Source organism: Aythya marila, assembly GCF_965140915.1.
Source record: "Aythya marila genome assembly, chromosome: Z".
In the NCBI taxonomy this organism is placed as follows: Eukaryota; Metazoa; Chordata; class Aves; order Anseriformes; family Anatidae; genus Aythya; species Aythya marila.
Genome location: NC_139080.1, coordinates 26,268,618 through 26,286,924, shown reverse-complemented (window position 1 = coordinate 26,286,924; position 18,307 = coordinate 26,268,618). Strand labels below are relative to the sequence as shown.

Sequence of the window (18,307 nt, the reverse complement as noted above, 5' to 3'; positions counted from 1 at the left end):
CGCCAGGAGCCATTCCGGCCGCCATGGGCGCACCCCCCCCCCCCCCAAGCCTCCCTTATCGCGCCGGGGCGGGGCGGGGCCGGGCCGCGCCCCTCCCCTCAGCGCGCCGCGCGGGGGCGGGGCGACCCCGTCGCTCGATCGCCGTATGTAAATAAGCCGCCTCCCGCCGCCCAATCGGCAGGCGCGGCGAGAGCAGCGCGGCGGCCCATTGGCCGGGCGGCCCCGTGGCGAGATGGCGTGTTCGCCGCTGCTGATCGAGCGCCGGGCCCCGCGCGGCGCTGGGCGGGCCGTTGCCCCGGCGACGCGGCGGGTGACGCGGCGCGGGCTGGGCGTGGCGGCCGCTCGCCATTGGCTGCGCGATCGGGCGATGGCGGCGGCCGCGGCGCCGTGCCCCGGGTGTCCTTGCGCGGGGCGGGGCGGCCGCCTCAGTGCGCGGCGCGGCGCGGGGCGGCGAGGCCGGGCACGGAGCGGGCCCGGGCGGCCCGGAGCGGTGAGCGGCGGGCGGCGGGCGGCGGGGAGGGGGGGTGAAGCGGCCTCCCGAGGGGCCCGGCTCGGTGGGGGTGCCGCGGGGGCAGCGGGAGGTGGTTGCACGCTGAGCGGGACGGGAATCCCTGCTCTGCCCTGCCCAAACGTGAGGAAGCTTGGATGGAATGTATTTCTGGGATGGCGTTTGCCTGGGCCTAGCAGCAGTTCTTTAACTGGTTTTATAAATGCCGGCAGTTAACATCGCTCGGAGCCGTATTTATAATTTTAAGCCTCGCGATGTCTCTATATCCTCATTTGATAACTGCTGATTTTTGGTTTTCCTGAAGCAGCCTTATATTCAACAGCACCAGTGCTTTTCCAGCATATTACCAGGCCTTTTGTATTTCCGTTTGTGTTTCAAAATCTTTGGGAGTAAGATATTACCCCGACCATGTCTTTATTTTTCCAGTTAAATGGTACTGTCAGTGCTGCTGAGGAAAAAAAAACATAATGCTGCTGTGAAACAGTTCTGGAAGAACATAAATTCGTAAAAGACTATGTAGGCAAATCCATAAAATGCTAAGCAGCTGATGTTAGAGGGGGAAAACAAGGCGTAATGTTGACGTTTAAAAGAATTTTTGGGGAAAAAGGCAAGCAAGCTGTCTTCGTTTGAGGGCTTTTCTTTTTTCTTCCTTCCTTTCAAAGGAAATGGAAAAAATTGTTCATGTGGAAGGCAGTACTCTTAATGATGTTACTCAGTAGGCTCCATCAGACACAAAAGTCCTGACACCTTCGCTGTGGGAGGATAAAGAAAAATACATCGGTGCTATTGATGCTTAGTAGGCGCTGGTAGGAAGGCAGTCTGACAACCAGCATGACTCTGGCATCTTGAGTAACACTGAGCAGATAGATTTCCTCGATTTATTATTTTCTACAACAGATGTCAGCTGCGTTTGTGGTGTCAGAGCACAAGAAATAAATAGCAAGACTGTCTTCCTGAAAGCCTGGTGGTTGGATTGTTAATTTCAAGGTAACATGAGTGGATTTCTATCCACTTCAGTGTGATGGTGTGGAGCCCTCAATCTGGTATGGAAACCTCCACAGTGCTGGGTTGGTACTGACATTATATATAGTTCTGTATTTGGAAGTAAAAGACAGAGTGCTATATAAGTCTTTTGAACCTTAGTATGTGGCTATATAGTTAACATTCAGAGTAAGAGTTTTAGAAGTTGTTGATTATGTGCAATGGGAAAAGCAAAGTTCCAATACTAACGTATTTTAAGAGACAATTTTATGGCATTTTGTTTGTGCACTATAAAACATAAGTAAATATCCTCGATGAACTTGAAGTCTAAAGGTACAACACAGAGCAAATAGACTAGGATGCAGATTTTACAAGAGAAGGAGCATCCGTGTTCTCAGTTACGTGGAAAGGTGTGAGCATTTTTCCTGAATGTTTGTAATCCATTTAAAGCAAAGGGGATGATGAAATGCATCAGTAACCTGGGAATTAGTTACAGTACAGAGAACTGTTGCAGAATACTGTATTTGAGAAGGATTAGTGTCTTTGCGGTGAAGAAAGAAATGCTTTGAATGTAATTAACTTGAATCAGCAAAGAATATTTATCAGCAAGTAGAGAAGACACAATCGAAGGAAGGTAACATTGAGATTCCTACTGCTGAAGTTGAGAATTACCAGCAATGGTTTGTTGGTAACTTGTTTAGTCAAAGTTAGTATCTTTTGATAGAAAGAAGCAACAGAATTTAGCGAGTGCTTACGTATGCTGGTGGTAAGAACAAGAAGTTGGAGTCAAAATGGTGTTGAAACTGCATGACAGTAGGAGGTACTAAAAAATGTGAACGTTAACTGAGAGTGGAGGAGAATTGTAAGCAAGGCACTTCAAAGAGATAAGGGAGATGTGTATTGTTTGTTTGTTTTAAGAAAAAAGTGGACTGAGAAGGCAGGAGCAGATCATACTAAATTTCAGAATACTAGAAATAAATATGTTTTTTAACAGAAATTTGAAGATGAGTTTCCTTACTCATCTGTTACATAGCTGGCTTTGAGACATCCTGAGAGATGACTTGCAAGAATTTATACATCTCTGTCCTTTTCCCCTGAAACTCGAATTTGCTTGTGTGAAATATTTTTTTCTCGTTGTTGCAGGTTTGCTAAGGATAGAAAAACAGTCCTGAAAATGTTGTCCAGACTCTTTCGAATGCATGGCCTTTTTGTGGCTTCTCATCCATGGGAAGTCATTGTGGGAACGGTGACTCTCACCATCTGTATGATGTCGATGAAGATGTTCACTGGGAACGATAAGATCTGTGGCTGGAATTATGAATGCCCAAAACTTGAAGAAGTAAGGATTTAAATTCATGTTATACTACTTATTGTTAATCAGGTAATTGATGGGATCCAGTAGAATAAGATTAGGTTGTGATATATTAGAAGGAGTATAACTGTGGCAAAACCTCTTTATTGCCTTCTTTCCCATACTAGATTTTTAAAGCTGTATGCAAGCAGTGGTGTGCTGCAGAAGGTTTTCATCACACCTACAGCATCTCTCCTATGGGAAAAGGCTGAGAGAGCTGGGACTGTTGAGCCTGGCAAAGAGGAGTCTTGGGGCATCTTAGCTGTGTCTGTAAATCCCTGTAGGGAGGGTGAACGAGGACGAAGCCAGGCTCTTCTCAGCAGTGCCCAGGGCTAAGACAAGAGGCAGTGGATACAGAATGGAACATAGGAGGTTACCCCTGTACACCAGGCAGCACTTCTGTACTGTGTAGGTGATGGAGCACAGACACAGGCTGCCTAGAGATGTGGTGTCTCCGTCCTTGGAGGTCTTCAGCCACCTGCCTGAGCATGGTCCTGGGCACCCTGCTCTGGGTGTCCCTGCTTGGGCAGGGAGTTTGGCCGGAAGGCCCTGCCAGCCTCAGCCATTCTGTGATTAAACCTAATATTTTTTTGTGAACAAGGATGTGATTAATATTTTGCAATATTTTATTTTTACGGCAGGCTAGCAGTGATTGTTGTTTCATTCAGGGGGAAAAAAACAAAACACCTTCATCATAAGTGCTGCTTCACAGGGGATTTTTTTTTATTGTTATTAGTGAAACCTAACAAGTTACTGATAAATGTAAACGCTAACTAAATCCCTTTTGTGTTTCATGCAGGATGTGCTGAGCAGTGACATCATAATACTGACAATCACACGCTGTATAGCAATCCTTTATATATATTTCCAATTTCAGAACCTAAGGCAACTTGGATCAAAATACATTTTAGGTACTCTATCTCATTTTCTATTTGGTGTATGCATTTTAATTGTTTGCTTTTTGTACTATAAATCAGTGATGAATGTTAGCACTTCATTACTTATATACAGAACAGGTTTACTTAGATCTATGCAGAACATTCTGCTGTCTAGAAAAAATTGAAATGCAATTTTGTAAGAGACATTGTGTAGGATTGTATAAACATTGGAAACACAACTCTTGAAATATATATTATGCTAAACTCTAAAAATTAGTAATTAGTGCTGCTTAAGCCAGTTCTCATTTTTTCAGATAATAAATGAGAAGGTTTATGGCTTCTATTTTTCAAAGTCTTATTTTGAATACTGTACAAATCTTGGATTTAAATATCCTTATAAAAACTGCATCCATATCAGTTTGTACTTCAACTGCTCTTAATGCAGTCTGAGATGAGTTGTCATTCATTAACATCTAGATTGATTTAGAAGTATAAGTTTTTTTTGTTTATTTTGGTTTTGTTCACTCCCCCCCAAATATATGTGTGCGTGTATATAAATATTTTTGCTTTTTTTTAAGGTATTGCTGGCCTCTTCACAATCTTCTCAAGCTTTGTTTTTAGTACAGTGGTAATTCACTTCTTGGATAAAGAATTGACAGGTTTAAAGTAAGTAGTGAATTATCGTTATGGATTTCTTGCTTGAATTTTTTTTCTTCAGTGGAGTAAATTTTAAATCTTGAATTTGATTACTAATGTGTTCCTGTTTGGTTTTTTTGTTTGTTTTTTTCAGTGAAGCTTTACCATTTTTCCTACTTCTGATCGATCTTTCAAGAGCAAGTGCATTAGCCAAATTTGCACTGAGTTCCAATTCACAGGTTAGTTTTTTTTTTTCTTGCAGTGGGGCTTTTGCATTTAGTGTTCCTAGATGAAAAATCCACAGGGAGAGATGCACAGGTGAACGTGGTATTAGTGATACGCAAAAAGGATCAGATGTAATCTGTGTTCTGTACTGTCATTAATCCAGGTCAGTGTTCCAAGTGAAGAATATCCAGAATACCACGATACAGTCATGTTAGCTAAGTTAATTTTATGTATGAGTGCTTTATAAGATCAGAACTTTAAATGGCATTGCCTATACCTCTGTTAGCGAGGCTAGACCAAAGCCTTCCATAGAACAGTTATGGATAGGAAAATTATTCTGTAGGTCTCAGGAACAGCACATAAACAGATATCTAAAGTTATAATGCTAGTACAGGAAAAAGCATATTTCTAGACAAAATTCAGAACAAATATGGCATATTTATGGCATACAAGCACAATCTTGCTCTAATTTTGGAAATCTACTCGGAGATGCTCAAAACCTGCCTGGACATGGTTGTGCCTGACCTGCAGTAGCTGTCCCAGGCTGAGCAGGAGGATTGGACCAGATGACCTCCAGAGGTCCATTCCAACCTAAACCATTCTGTGATACATTAATGCTGTTAATACAGCACAATGTGAAGAATAAACAGTATGTTTTGCCCATTGTACACAGGAATGTTTATTTCTTAATATTCTATGTTGTAAAAAAAATTAATTTCACTTCACTATGTAAATGTGACTATAGCCTTCCTTATTTATTTATTTTTTAAAATCAAATACATTTTCACTACAGCTTTTCCTTGATTGAAATTAATCAAACGGGGAAAAAAACAAAACAGCAGTGGACCCCTAGAGTTATCCATGCCTGGCATTTGGAAAAAGTTCATTTCTTTTTGCCAGGGGAAAACTTCAGTATCTTTTATATTCCTTTTTTTTTGGTTAAGCTGAGTCTAGATAGTTACAGAAAGAAATAAAACAAAAGTTAGGTTACAGATATCTGGTTAGAAGAACTTTTGAGATGTCATGACAGAAGCAGTTTTGTCTTAAGGTGTAGAACTCTTAATCTTCTGAGTGTACATTAATTAAAGTCTGTGCTCATCGTTGTCATAGGAGCCTAGAATAGTGATGAACCAAAGATGAAGAATTTGGAAATTAAATAACCCTGTTGCATAAATAAAGACTGTCAAAGCATAACAGCTTATGAGAAACCAAGCAATTAAAGAATGCGTTCTATCCACAGTAGTTCATTTTTCAATGTCTGTTTTATGAAGCCTTAGCACTATAACAGTCAATTTACTAATCATGTTATGCATGTTGTACCTTACTTTGATTTTTTTGTCCTTATTGTAATGGAGAGAATTTTTTCCTTTTAGGATGAAGTAAGAGAAAATATTTCACGTGGAATGGCAATTTTAGGTCCCACATTTACACTGGATGCACTTGTGGAGTGTCTTGTGATCGGTGTTGGTACTATGTCAGGTGAGTGATCAAGTCTAAAGGTCTAAGTCTTGCCAGTTTTTTTTTTTTTAAAAAAAAAAAAAAAAGGCTGAAATGAAACACATTAAGTGTTTCAAGAAATGTGTTATCTATGGGAACGGAAAGCCAATCTATTTGTTTGGCTATTTTGGGGGACAGAGAAAGAGGGGGAAATTTATGTTGATGAGCAGTTTTCCTGTTTATATCTAGGAAAAAACTCGTTGTGGTATAGCATATAGTTATTTTTTTCTTGCTGTTGTTTTAACTTTTGAATGATTTACACTGCTAGCTCATTTATCTTTATTAAGGGCATTCTGTAATGTGTAACTTTAACACTTGTGAAAGTGCAGGTGGGGCACATATTCTTATTTCCTGAACACTTAATTGGCCATCTTTTACAAGGGTTTTCATTACATAATGTTGGTTAACTGATCTTTGCTTAGATAAGGGAAGAGTTTCAAACTTCCAGCATAAAGCTTTAAAAATCATAGTAAACTAATTATTTTTATTTACATTTACACTTTACAATTTTTGTGTAAATACATATTGTGCTTAGAACAGGCTAATACAAAATGTCAGGGCTTAATGTGGTTATTTTTCATTAATCTAGGCAATTCCTTCTATAATCTGCAGTGTCAGTTTAATGGTTTCAGAAACTGTTCTTCAAGTATTATAAAAAGCCTCCTTGCATATTCAAATGTAAAAAAAAAAAAAAAAAACAAAAATAAACACGCTTTTTTTTTTTTTTTGTAGGTGTGCGACAACTTGAAATTATGTGCTGTTTTGGCTGTATGTCTGTTCTTGCCAACTATTTCGTCTTCATGACCTTCTTTCCAGCTTGTGTGTCTCTGGTATTAGAGGTAAGACCCACCTAAAGACAGCAATTGAGCTTAGTATTCAGACCCTGCACTTCTGCTAGGCTATGCATTTCTTCACTGAGGTATATGCCAGCATGTTTGTCTTCCTTTTGAAGTGAGCAGAGGGAATGCACAGAAAGAGTTACTGTGGCTCTGCTGATGGGCAGTAACTTCTTAATGCTACTGTAAACAAATCACAGTCAACGATCTGAGTTCTAATCTAAAGCAAAGGAGGGAAAAAAAAAACAAAACAGTTTAAATTAATGGCTATCCAGGGTTTCTCACTGTTTAAACTCTAATATAGACTCTACAGTAGACTGTATACCAATTCTTTTGTTGACAAATTTGATTTAAAAAAAAAAAAAAACTTTTTTGGTAAATAAGCTTTAACACTGTATTTCTATTTGATCACTTGCTTGTTCTTCAGATAGCTGCTAAATAAAACCTGGTTTTATTTGTTTTTACAGCTTTCCCGAGAGAGTCGTGAAGGACGTCCGATATGGCAGCTTAGCCATTTTGCTCGTGTTCTGGAAGAAGAAGAAAATAAACCAAATCCTGTAACACAGAGGGTCAAAATGATTATGGTTTGTGGCTTTATTTCACCTGTTATTACGCAGTCAGTAAGGTGTCTTTGGAAAACTAATAAAGCCTTTGTTTTCTGTAGACTAGTGTTCTGCAGTCCATTGCTCTAGCTAACTGTGGTAGTTTTTAATCATGTCCCATGTATATACATTTACAGTCTTCCTGCGTATGCCATTTCTATATAAAACTCTTCTGGCTTTTCATGTGTACATGTGTTCAGCTTCCTCTGCTTACTAATGAGGAAGAGGAAGACTGTGCTGGGTACTAAATGATGTAGATGGAAGGAGGACAGAACCCTTTAGCTTTAGACTTGTGAGGCATGGGAAACAAAAAATGAAAACAATTAATTTTAGTAGGTTAGATAACTAATTACAGTTGAAAAAAATATTTGTCTGTCTTTTTGTTTTTAATACAGTCACTGGGTTTGGTTCTTGTTCATGCCCATAGTCGGTGGATAGCAGAACCAACTTCTCAAAACAGTACAGCAGAAAATTCAGTGGGATTGGATGAGAACGCACCAAAGAGGATTGAACCTAATGTTTCACTATGGCAGTTCTACCTTTCTCGGTAAGTGACTTCACATAAGAGACAAGTGTGTCATGGTGTATTCTCCAGGCAGTGGTCCTTAGGGTGCAACAGCAACAAACCTACAAAGCTGACCAGAATTTCTGGAAACCTAAGATGACATTTTGTAAGAAATACTTCAATATTTTGCTATACTTTAGTCTCCTTGAAGTAATAAGAAAGATCAGGAGGCAGCTCTACTGGATGCATCATAACTGGGACTGGAGGGCTGGAGCACCTCTCCTTTGAAGAGAGGCTGAGGCAGCAGGAGCTGTTCAACCTGAGATGGCTCTGGGGAGACCTCCATACCTAAAGAGGGCCTGGGGAAGGACTCTGTCAGGGATTGTAGTGATAGGACAAGGAGTAATGGTTTTCAACTAAAAGAGGGTAGATTTAGATTAGATATTAGGAAGAAATTCTTTACTATGGGGGTGGTGAGGCACTGGAACAGGTTGCCCAGAGAAGATGTGGATGTGCACTTCCCAACACACAGTGTTCAAGGCCAGGTTGGATTGGGCTTTAGGCAACCTCGTGTAGTGGGTGAGGGCCCTGACCATGGCAGGGGGGTTGGAAATAGATGGTATTTAAAGTCCCTTCCAACCCAAACTATTCTGATTCTATGATAACACCATCTTTTCCCAACAACCCTGTCACTTTTCAGAGCACACTGAAAAGTTAAGCTTTCTGACTGTGCTAGTGTCGTTATTTCTGCAGTCTCTGACCATTCACATAAAAGTATAAAAAGAGATCCATGTCAGTATTGCTTTTGCCTCAGCTCATCTGAAAGCTGAGCAGCTGTGGTTCAGTATTTCTTCTGAGAATTCAGAACTGTGTCTTACAGAGTATTTTCCCCTCGTCTCAGAAATTCAGCTTGCACCACAGTAGTCATTAGTGGCAGAGGATGATAATTGATTGACTCTTTCTACTTTATAATTGGGAGATAGGTGTTAAATGAATATGATTTACCTGTTGAATAGTGATTATTGTAGTCATTTCTTTTACTGAGACTGCTCTTTAACTAAGATTTTGTAAATAGTTAATGAAATCTGAAAATACATATGCTAATAATACAAAGAAAGAATTCTCTACCCTAAACTAGCACACTTGAATTCCCTGTTAGAAAATGTGTTTTGACTGGCATCTGAATAAGTGTATAAATGATGATCAAACTACTGTCCTTCCTAAAAGAAATGGGTGTCAGAACGTTGTTAAAACACACAAATCATATCATACATTTAATTATTGATTTTTGTCCTTTTATAGAATGGCCAGTATGGATATTGAGCAAGTAATCACTCTTGGATTAGCCCTTCTTCTTGCTGTGAAATACATCTTTTTTGAGCAAGCAGAGACTGAATCCACGCTTTCACTGAAGAATCCCATAATATCTCCAGTGATGGTTCAGAAGAAGGTCCCTGAGAACTGTTGCAGGAAACAATCTGGACTTTTGAAAAACAATCTGAAATCTAACACAGTAGAAGCAGCTTCTGTTCCCAGAGATGACAATGGTAATTTTTAGCATCTGAGTCTTTGCAACAGATAATGAAAACCTGTATTAGCATGTTATATTTGAAAACAAAACTTAAGATTTTTGTAAACCAAAGTTCATTTTAATTATCTTTATACAGCAGAAGTCATAAAACCTGTATTAGCAGAGTCATCAACCAAGGCTACGTTTGTAGTTGGCAGCAGCAACACTGTGGAAACTACCTCAGTTATTAATAGAAAAGAGGAGGAAATCGAGTTACCTAAAGAACCTCGTTCTATTGAGGAATGTGTTCGTATTCTTGGAAATGCAAAGGTATAGAAAAAACTTTTTTATAGCTTCTGACAAAATCTGATTTAAGAACTTTTGCAGTTTGTTTTCTGGCTTTGAAATGATCCCATTGATGTTAAAGAGTTACATGGCTTTAAGAACTTGTAAAGGAGAGGTGGAGAACACAAATCCCTTTCATAAGTTATTTCTGCTCCAGTCAGTTTCTGTTGCATTTATTTCTTAATAGAGATGAGGAAATCAGAAAGGTGTATGGTTTTTGAAGTTTTACATGAAAAGTCTTCTATTATGATTATCTCTCTCCAAGATGGGGCTGGAGAGAAGAAGCAGCTTCATTGTTCATGGCATACCAAGTACTTGAGGTTTCATTAAGTTCAGTTATAAGAGGGTGTAAAAAGTTTTATAGTAGGCCAGGATATGATCAAAAACCTGACATTGGCAGTTCTTTTAGATAGGATCTGATCTTACCAAAGTAAAGTTACCTTCTTTCATTTGGAAACGTTTAAAAGGATTTTCACCAACAGAATCTATGCTTACTTTCTCCATCCTTTACATTTCCAGAAGGGAGCAAAATTCCTCACTGATGCTGAGGTTATCAGCTTAGTTAATGCTAAGCATATTCCTGCATACAAACTGGAAACCCTGATGGAAACTCAGGAGCGAGGCGTGTCCATTCGCAGACAGATGTTATCACAGAAACTCCCTGAACCTTCTTCTTTGCAATATCTTCCTTATAGGAACTATAATTATTCTTTGGTAAGTAAAAAGCAGACGAGTAAAACTCACCGTGAACAGTTTTAAAAATCTATGAAACATTTGCTTAAAGTGATAAGTGTGAACTAACTAACAAGCTTGGTCAAAACTGATATTAAAAAAAAAAAAAGGCAAATATATGGCACTAGCTTTTACTGCTTCAATGTTTCTAAACCTAGAGAAGTAAGTTAGTTTTGTAGCTTACCCAAAAATATTTCCAACCAAGATATGCAGTTGCCTTATCTCATAAATATGTAATTCTGCCAATACTGAGGATAAGTTCAGGTGAATCAATATATTACACTGATCTCAAGTTAAAATGAAAACTTATTTAAAATTCACTTAACGCTATTAAATTTTGAAGAGCATTTAAGACTTAGTAAGATTTAATAGATCCGTCAAATACTTGATTTTAACAGTATCATCTGTTGAAAACTATAGCTACAGCTCTTGGGGCTGGGAATTGTTTGCTTTATCCATAGGATTGTGGGTTTCTAGCTAAGATACCTTGCTGTAGTCACATAAACAGTTTGTAGCATGATACTGTGCCACTCAACTCATAATCTTGCTGATACCTTTTTGTATTATTTTTTTACAAGGTTATGGGAGCTTGCTGTGAGAATGTGATTGGCTATATGCCTATTCCTGTGGGCGTAGCAGGACCATTGTATCTGGATAACAAAGAGTTTCAGGTTCCGATGGCAACAACAGAAGGATGTCTTGTAGCAAGCACCAATAGAGGATGTAGAGCAATATGTGTAAGTACCATTTGACAAGCTTAAACTTTCTGTAAAGCGTATTTGGGGGTGATAGAAGGCATATTTTTGACTTAATAAAAGCTAAAATTCAGTTTCAGCGATCTTATTTTGTTTCCTCTTCTGCTTTGATTTGTAGCTCGGTGGAGGAGCAAGTAGCCGCATTCTAGCAGATGGGATGACTCGAGGACCTGTTGTAAGGCTGCCCAGCGCTTGCCAGGCTGCAGAAGTGAAGGCTTGGCTCGAAAGCCCTGAAGGCTTTAAAATAGTGAAAGAAGCTTTTGACAGCACTAGTAGGTTAGTACAGTGGTTATTGTGGCCTTATTTCCTGATACAAGGCTTCTGTGAATGGTAGAAAGCTCCTAATTTTATTTCTGCATGCTGCAGTGCAGGAAATGGCACATTTCATTTTGCCTGTCCCATGTAGTGTGAATCTTAAGAAAACAGAAGTAACTCTGCCTTTACAGCTAGGCTAGTAATAAACATTTTGCAGTAAGTGGTAAACAATTGTGTCATATCAACAAATACCCTTGCTTTGTATTAATGCATTATTTATTTTGCCTAAACAGTTAAAAAAAAAAAAAAAAAAAAAAAAACAAAAAAACATTAAAGCTCTAAAACTCAGCTGTATTTTTTGTAGCACTATACTAAAAGTAATTTAAGCTTTGGAATCTAGCTCTACTAATAATATTACTAATATGATGGTTCCAGTGAATATAGGGTAAATTAAAACTAGAGCAGAAACATTTAAAAAAAAATAAAACTGTATTAAGAATAAGTTTATTTCAAATCCTAGAGTTTCTTCTAAGACTTAGGATTACTTGCTTTGTTAATGAAATCTTTCTGTAAATCTTCCTAATCCGTTTTGTTTCTTACTGATCCTACAAGCATTGACCACGGACATGCATGTATTTTGGTGATAATCAACTCATGCTGCTGTTTAAGTGCAGTATTTCCCAGTTCCTGATTGCCCTTACTCTGTAGGAATAAGGCTTTGATTTATGGAGCTTGCACCATTGCTGAAGATGGAAGAGATTTTGCCGTGCTGTAAAACTGACATAAAATTTTCCAAGGTCTAGAAAGCATAAAAAGGCAACCAATGCTCTCAGGAGCAGTACACTTTGAAGTATTTACTTAAGAGAACTATATGCATGGTAGCTGAAGATTTTTTCCTATGCTGAGGGAGGAGGAGAACAGATGGCAGATAGTGCTGTTAACTACACTGTGCTACGAGTTACTGTCATTTTGCTACTTAAAATTCTGAAGGATTTTAGTAATCATTACATTTTCTTGCAGGTTTGCCCGCCTACAAAAACTTCTCATAAGTTTGGCTGGTCGGAACCTTTATATCCGTTTTCAGTCAAGAACAGGGGATGCAATGGGAATGAATATGATTTCCAAAGTAAGGTTCAGACCCTATAAGTCTTTTTAATAAATGTGTATTTCTGTTAAAATAAATTGTATGCTATTAATTTGTGATTACCTGGTATGTGAAGCTGGAAAGTGAAAAACAAGATGCAGCTCTGTTCGCAGTGCTATAAAACAATATATATATATAAATGCTTGTTCTTTTTGAGCATAAACAAGAAGAGGATGAGAACAACCAAAGAAAAAAAAGGTTAAAGTAACTTTGTATTTTTTTTAAAATAAAGTATTCCTGATAATATAGAAGTTAAGCTGCTCATTCTGTTGTTTTGGGCCAAAGATTTATTTTACCCATCAGTAATTAATCTGTTACTGTGTTTATCACTTTTTCCAAATAAAGGATGAGGAATCTGGTAAGTGCCAGCAGGATAGTTTGGTCTTTATTTTTTAAATATGAATGTGGAAGACCATTAAACAGCATAAGGCATCGTATGTGTCATGTCTGAGATAGAATCAGCAGTCAATATTAAAGTCTATATAAAGGTTCTATATAAAATTTCTTAGAACCATTACAGAAATGAGTCTGTCCCTAGATAAGTACTAAATAAAGCAGACCTTCTGTCTGATTTCCTAGTGTAGAGAAGCTCTTTACAACTGCATTCAAAATGAATTAATTTCTTGCCTGTCATGTTTGACTTGGTTCATGCTGTTATCTCTAGTATGGGAAATGTATGCCTTTTCTCCTGGAATGTATCCAGAGAATCCATACGTACTGGCAAGAACCCAGTGCTGTTTGTTATTCTCTATGTAATTCTCAGAATGTAGAGAAAGGATGGTGATTGTGCTACCATATGTGCCTGTTTCAGGTTTCTTGTGGAATTCTGTTCTTTTCCTCATCTGTAATTAGTGATCTGATTAGACTTCATCTGATCTTGCTATTCCAGTGGTCTTGAGTAGCTTGCTTTGCAACCATAATCAATACGCTAACAATTAATGATACATACCTGTTTCTGTTCTAACAGGGTACTGAAAAAGCTCTGGCAAGACTTAATGAGGAGTTTCCGGATCTTCAGGTTATAGCTATCAGTGGTAACTACTGTACAGACAAAAAACCCGCTGCTATAAACTGGATAGAAGGAAGAGGGAAGTCTGTTGTCTGTGAAGCAGTCATTCCAGCTAAAGTTGTTAAAGAAGTAGGTGTCTGCATTCTTTTTACTTAGTTTGGTTCATAAAAATGTATGCATATTACAAAATTGATACACATTTTAAGTCATTAACTGTTAGTTGCGTTCCTTGTAAGGTTATTCCCGTGTGTATTTTCAGACTATTGCTGTACAATATATCACTTCACATGAGAATCTCATAGATTATATATTCTTTCTTTGAAAGGCCAGTGAAAGGAAAATGTGCTATATATTTAATCTGTTCGAAAGCATTAGGAGTTTCATTTTTTTTCCTTTGAAAAATTATACCACAGCCTGATAGACTTTTACAGATTAAAGTCAGTAATTTTTATCAATTCACTCATTTGTTGTCTTGCGCAAACATGGCATTCTTGTCAAAGTTTATATACCCCCTACAACAGGAGAAACTGATGATTAAGTGATACCAGTTACTCTGAAGCTGCGTTACTGTCTTGCATGATTTTGAACAAAAGTAAAAGTAGGCATCTATGACAACGATTGAGTCAAATTTCCATATGGAAGCAAATGAGGTTAGGGGGGAGGGCTGATTAACATGAAATAGGGTATTTCTACTCCTGATTAAGGGACAACCTATCACTTTGTTTAGGTACTGAAGACAACTACTGAAGATATAGTTGAAGTGAACATAAACAAAAATTTGGTGGGTTCTGCTATGGCTGGCAGCATAGGTGGCTACAACGCACATGCAGCAAACATTGTTACAGCTATCTATATTGCCTGTGGTCAGGTAAGTTTGTTTATACCGAATCAGCTTTTCTTTAGTAGAGTAGCTCTTAACTGAACACTTCAGTTGAATGTGATGTTTTTTTCTTCTTCCTGATCTAAAGGATGCTGCACAGAATGTGGGCAGCTCTAACTGCATCACTTTGATGGAGCGGACTGGTGCCACCAATGAAGACCTGTACATCAGCTGTACGATGCCATCTATAGAAATAGGAACTGTTGGTGGAGGCACCAACTTGCTTCCGCAGCAGGCCTGTTTGCAGGTATAAAGCAGGAAGCTTCCTGAATCAAAGCTTGCTTTCACATTGTTTTTATTATGTTCCACTGTTGTGTGAATTAAGCTTAATATTAAAGAAATTTAAAGCTAGCTGATTAGATGTAATTTATAAAAACTCGAATATTCAAATTTAGCATAAATTTACTTAGTTTTCACAGTGTAATACATCATTTTTTTTTCCCTCCAGATGTTAGGGGTTCAAGGTGCAAGCCAAGATAACCCTGGTGAAAATGCCCGTCAGCTTGCTAAAATAGTATGTGCTACAGTGATGGCTGGGGAGTTATCTCTAATGGCAGCTCTTGCTGCTGGGCATCTAGTCAAAAGCCACATGACCCACAATAGGTAAGAAATTTCCTATCTTTCTCTGCTATTTGCCCTTTTTACAAGTATACATGATCAATAACAATTATATTAATATTTGTAACATTTAGCAACAGTCTGTCACTGTAACGTAACTGACTTGGTTATCTTACTGTTTTTATCAGGTCAAAAATAAATCTACAAGATCTGCAAAGAACCTGCACTGAGAAGGCAGCTTGAATACTAAAGCTTTGAAATGAAGAATTGTTCCACCAACTGACTAGGCGCACAGGAAAAAAAAAAAAATGTAATCTGTGAAGTTTAGAATGAAAATCACCTTTGATTCAGATTTCCATGGATGATAAACTGAGAGATAATGGACTTGCGTGAGACTATTTCTTCAGTGGTTAGAGATAACTTCATGAAAGAAGTCCTGTCAGCTGTCTTGAACATAGCTTTGGAATTCTCACTCTTACACATCATCTTCTGAAGGGTCAGTCCTATGTTTTTACAAGTTGACATTACTTCAACTTGTAAACTCCTAGTAACTAGCAAGGTGAAAAGTGATATGTACTTTGTACAGTTGTTTGTTTTGTTGGTGTTTTTTTTCCTTTTTTCTTTTTTGTTAGTTGGTTTGTCCAACCTTGGCTTGAATGCACTGGTCCTTCGTAAAGTGATGGCAAACCTGATCACTTACCATGAACTCCCAGTTTTAATTTCTTTCAGATGTTAGTGTTAGGTCTTTGGCTCCAAGACCTTTTTATTAAATCACATTAGTTTTATAGAAACCTCTGTCAATATATAGTACTTCTTTGCTGCTGCTTCAGCTAAGCAGCATTCAATATTTTAACTCTACAGTTTAGGTTATTCCTTTAAAGAAAACTTGTGACCTACAAAGTGCTGACCTTTTAAATCTAGTATGTACTGAAGTGGGGAAAATATCTCAACTATTCTGTCATTTTCTTCAGGTACAAAAAATTGAAACTGATCACATGTCAGAGCATAATAATTTAAGCAAATGCAGCTTCTTGAACTTCTTGGTTAGGAGTGCATTCAGACAACAAAAGTCAGTAACAGATGTTTACACTTCTTAAAAGAAGTCTCTTAATGTACAACGTGTTTGCATATTGCTAAATGTTTTTTGTTTTTAGTGTTTGACACTTATTCCCCAGGAATAAGTGTGTATCCACTGCTTATGCTGAGATCAAATGAAGCCAGAAAATCATACTGTTCTTTAATGCTACAGGTTTTTTTTAATGTTTTAATTCTTTTTTTTTTTATTATTTTTTGGGGGGGCAGTGGAGTATTTATTTAAGAAGTCTTTTTTAAATGAAAAGTACTAATTAAAGGAATTCAGTGAAATGAGATGTTAATACAGCAGATTTTGTATTAAAATATTGTATTTGGACCAGTGAAGCAGTCTCAGGTGTTCTTAATGTAATAGAGAAAACACAATTGTATTCTAGTTTGATTCACTTTTTGGAAGATTGTTAAATGCCTTGCCCTGTCTAGTTGATCACAGGAGGGAAATTGTTAATATGCTTGATGATGATTTTTAGGGGGAGAGGGGTGGAAAGGGATTTAGGGTGGAATCAGTGGATTGGACTAGCTGGATTTTGTAGAGGAATGCAGTGGCATTTTTCATGGGGTGACAAGCAGAGGTGCTCTTCAAAGTGCAACTTCGATATAAATCATGATGAGTTGTTTTGTAGTACATCAACAAATTAATATTACTGTAATGAGCTCATAAAGCTACTGTGCAAGCATGAAGTCATACATGCTAGATATGCTATGATAGCATGTAAATACCATGAATGTTTATCTTCCTGCAGTATTGTTGTTAATAGCTACCATTTTATTTAAGGAGGAACTACTTGGTTTCTATGTTCATTCAGTGAGCTTATTTAAAGTAACACTGTACTGGCAATAAATGGTCATTCAGTGTTCATTTTGGTGGATTTAACTGACATTCTGTCTTGCAGAATTAACATTTTGTATTATTACTAAATTGTGTACATTTTGGTACAGAACTACTTTTTCAGTTTCAGTAAAACAATGGAAAACTTACTGGTTTAATTGTGATATTTTAAGGTTATCTTATGACACTGATCTTATTAAGCAACATAAAATGAAGCTTAAGGACTGCAATACAGTACTCAACACAGTGGGGATATGATACTAGAATATTTTATTGCAGAAGCCTGTAAACATTAAATAAAATAAAAGCTAAATTGTGTGGTTTGTCCATTTCACTTCAGCATTAGTGGTACCTTTTGTTAAGGCTTATTTGTGTGTTCTTTATGTTTCTCACAAAATTGTTGAATTGTACTTCTGGCAGTTTCTCATGTGTCTACTAAAATAAGTTTCAAACCTACTTTTTTAAGTTACCACCTGAATTCTAAACACAGCTTTCACCCAGAAACTATATTTTTATTGAAATAGGCAGTACTGCCTATGTTCTTGCAAGATGTGTTAGTATGGAAAAGTGAAAGAACATGTTAGGATCACATCAACAACTGCCTGATAACACAAGTTCTGCTATTGCGCATTTCCTTTAAAAGATTAAAAGAACAGATATGATCTTTATATATGTATTTTTCCTTTTCCTCACCAGTTTGATCTTTGTCACATCCATCACTCTAATCAACCAGACAAAGCAATCTGCATTCTTTTCCAGTCTCCTCAGTGCTATGCATTTTATACCAGAATCACAGGTTACCCTTTCATATCTGTTAAAATTTAGGGAACTACAGGATTCCTATTTCACTGCCTGCAGTAGGGTATTTCAATACCACTGCAAAATATGGGTAGTCTGACTTTCCATGGTAAAACCAACTCAGCTGTCTGGAATCAGGTTCCCAAAGCTGCAGCAAACTAAATGCTATATTATTACAATTACTGTAGTTTTTTTCAAATACTTTAAAATCCTGGCAAAATAAAATTGTAAAAGCTGCTTGGAAGCTAGTCTGCTTCCCCTTTTACTTCCTTTTATGCCCTGATTCTGCTTTCACCCTGCTACACTGCAAGTCCCACTCCTGCTGTCTGACAGTTTTGCAGGTATAAGGCTTGGGAGTGCTGTAGCTCCAGCTCTCACTAA

General features: G+C 37.8%; 1 protein-coding gene across 4 annotated transcripts; it reads left to right on the top strand.

Annotated features, from left to right (window-relative positions):
- The first annotated feature begins 385 nt into the window (after positions 1 to 385).
- HMGCR (3-hydroxy-3-methylglutaryl-CoA reductase) lies at positions 386 to 17,462 on the top strand. Of its 4 annotated transcripts, XM_082782874.1 has the most exons (21): positions 444 to 490; positions 1,406 to 1,495; positions 2,633 to 2,828; positions 3,640 to 3,751; positions 4,297 to 4,384; positions 4,509 to 4,593; positions 5,953 to 6,058; positions 6,809 to 6,915; positions 7,380 to 7,496; positions 7,910 to 8,061; positions 9,322 to 9,566; positions 9,687 to 9,859; positions 10,394 to 10,588; positions 11,185 to 11,343; positions 11,480 to 11,637; positions 12,637 to 12,742; positions 13,728 to 13,898; positions 14,497 to 14,637; positions 14,738 to 14,896; positions 15,098 to 15,252; positions 15,396 to 17,462. In XM_082782874.1, the coding sequence occupies exons 3-21, from the start codon at positions 2,664 to 2,666 to the stop codon at positions 15,448 to 15,450; spliced, it is 2,649 nt and encodes an 882-aa protein (XP_082639000.1). In that variant the 5' UTR covers positions 444 to 490; positions 1,406 to 1,495; positions 2,633 to 2,663; the 3' UTR covers positions 15,451 to 17,462. The 4 variants fall into 4 exon arrangements, with proteins under 4 accessions (XP_082639002.1, XP_082638999.1, XP_082639000.1 ...); XM_082782876.1 differs by lacking the exon at positions 1,406 to 1,495 and having other exon boundaries at positions 386 to 490; positions 9,690 to 9,859; XM_082782873.1 differs by lacking the exon at positions 1,406 to 1,495 and having other exon boundaries at positions 386 to 490.
- Positions 17,463 to 18,307: the final 845 nt, after the last annotated feature.

Coding starts and splice junctions, on each gene's coding strand:
- HMGCR (XM_082782873.1), top strand. CDS start 2,664: ATGTTGTCCAGACTCTTTCGAATGCATGGCCTTTTTGTGGCTTCTCAT. Junction 11,344..11,479: donor GAGGATGTAGAGCAATATGT/GTAAGTACCATT, acceptor TTTGATTTGTAG/CTCGGTGGAGGAGCAAGTAG. Junction 11,638..12,636: donor GCTTTTGACAGCACTAGTAG/GTTAGTACAGTG, acceptor ATTTTCTTGCAG/GTTTGCCCGCCTACAAAAAC.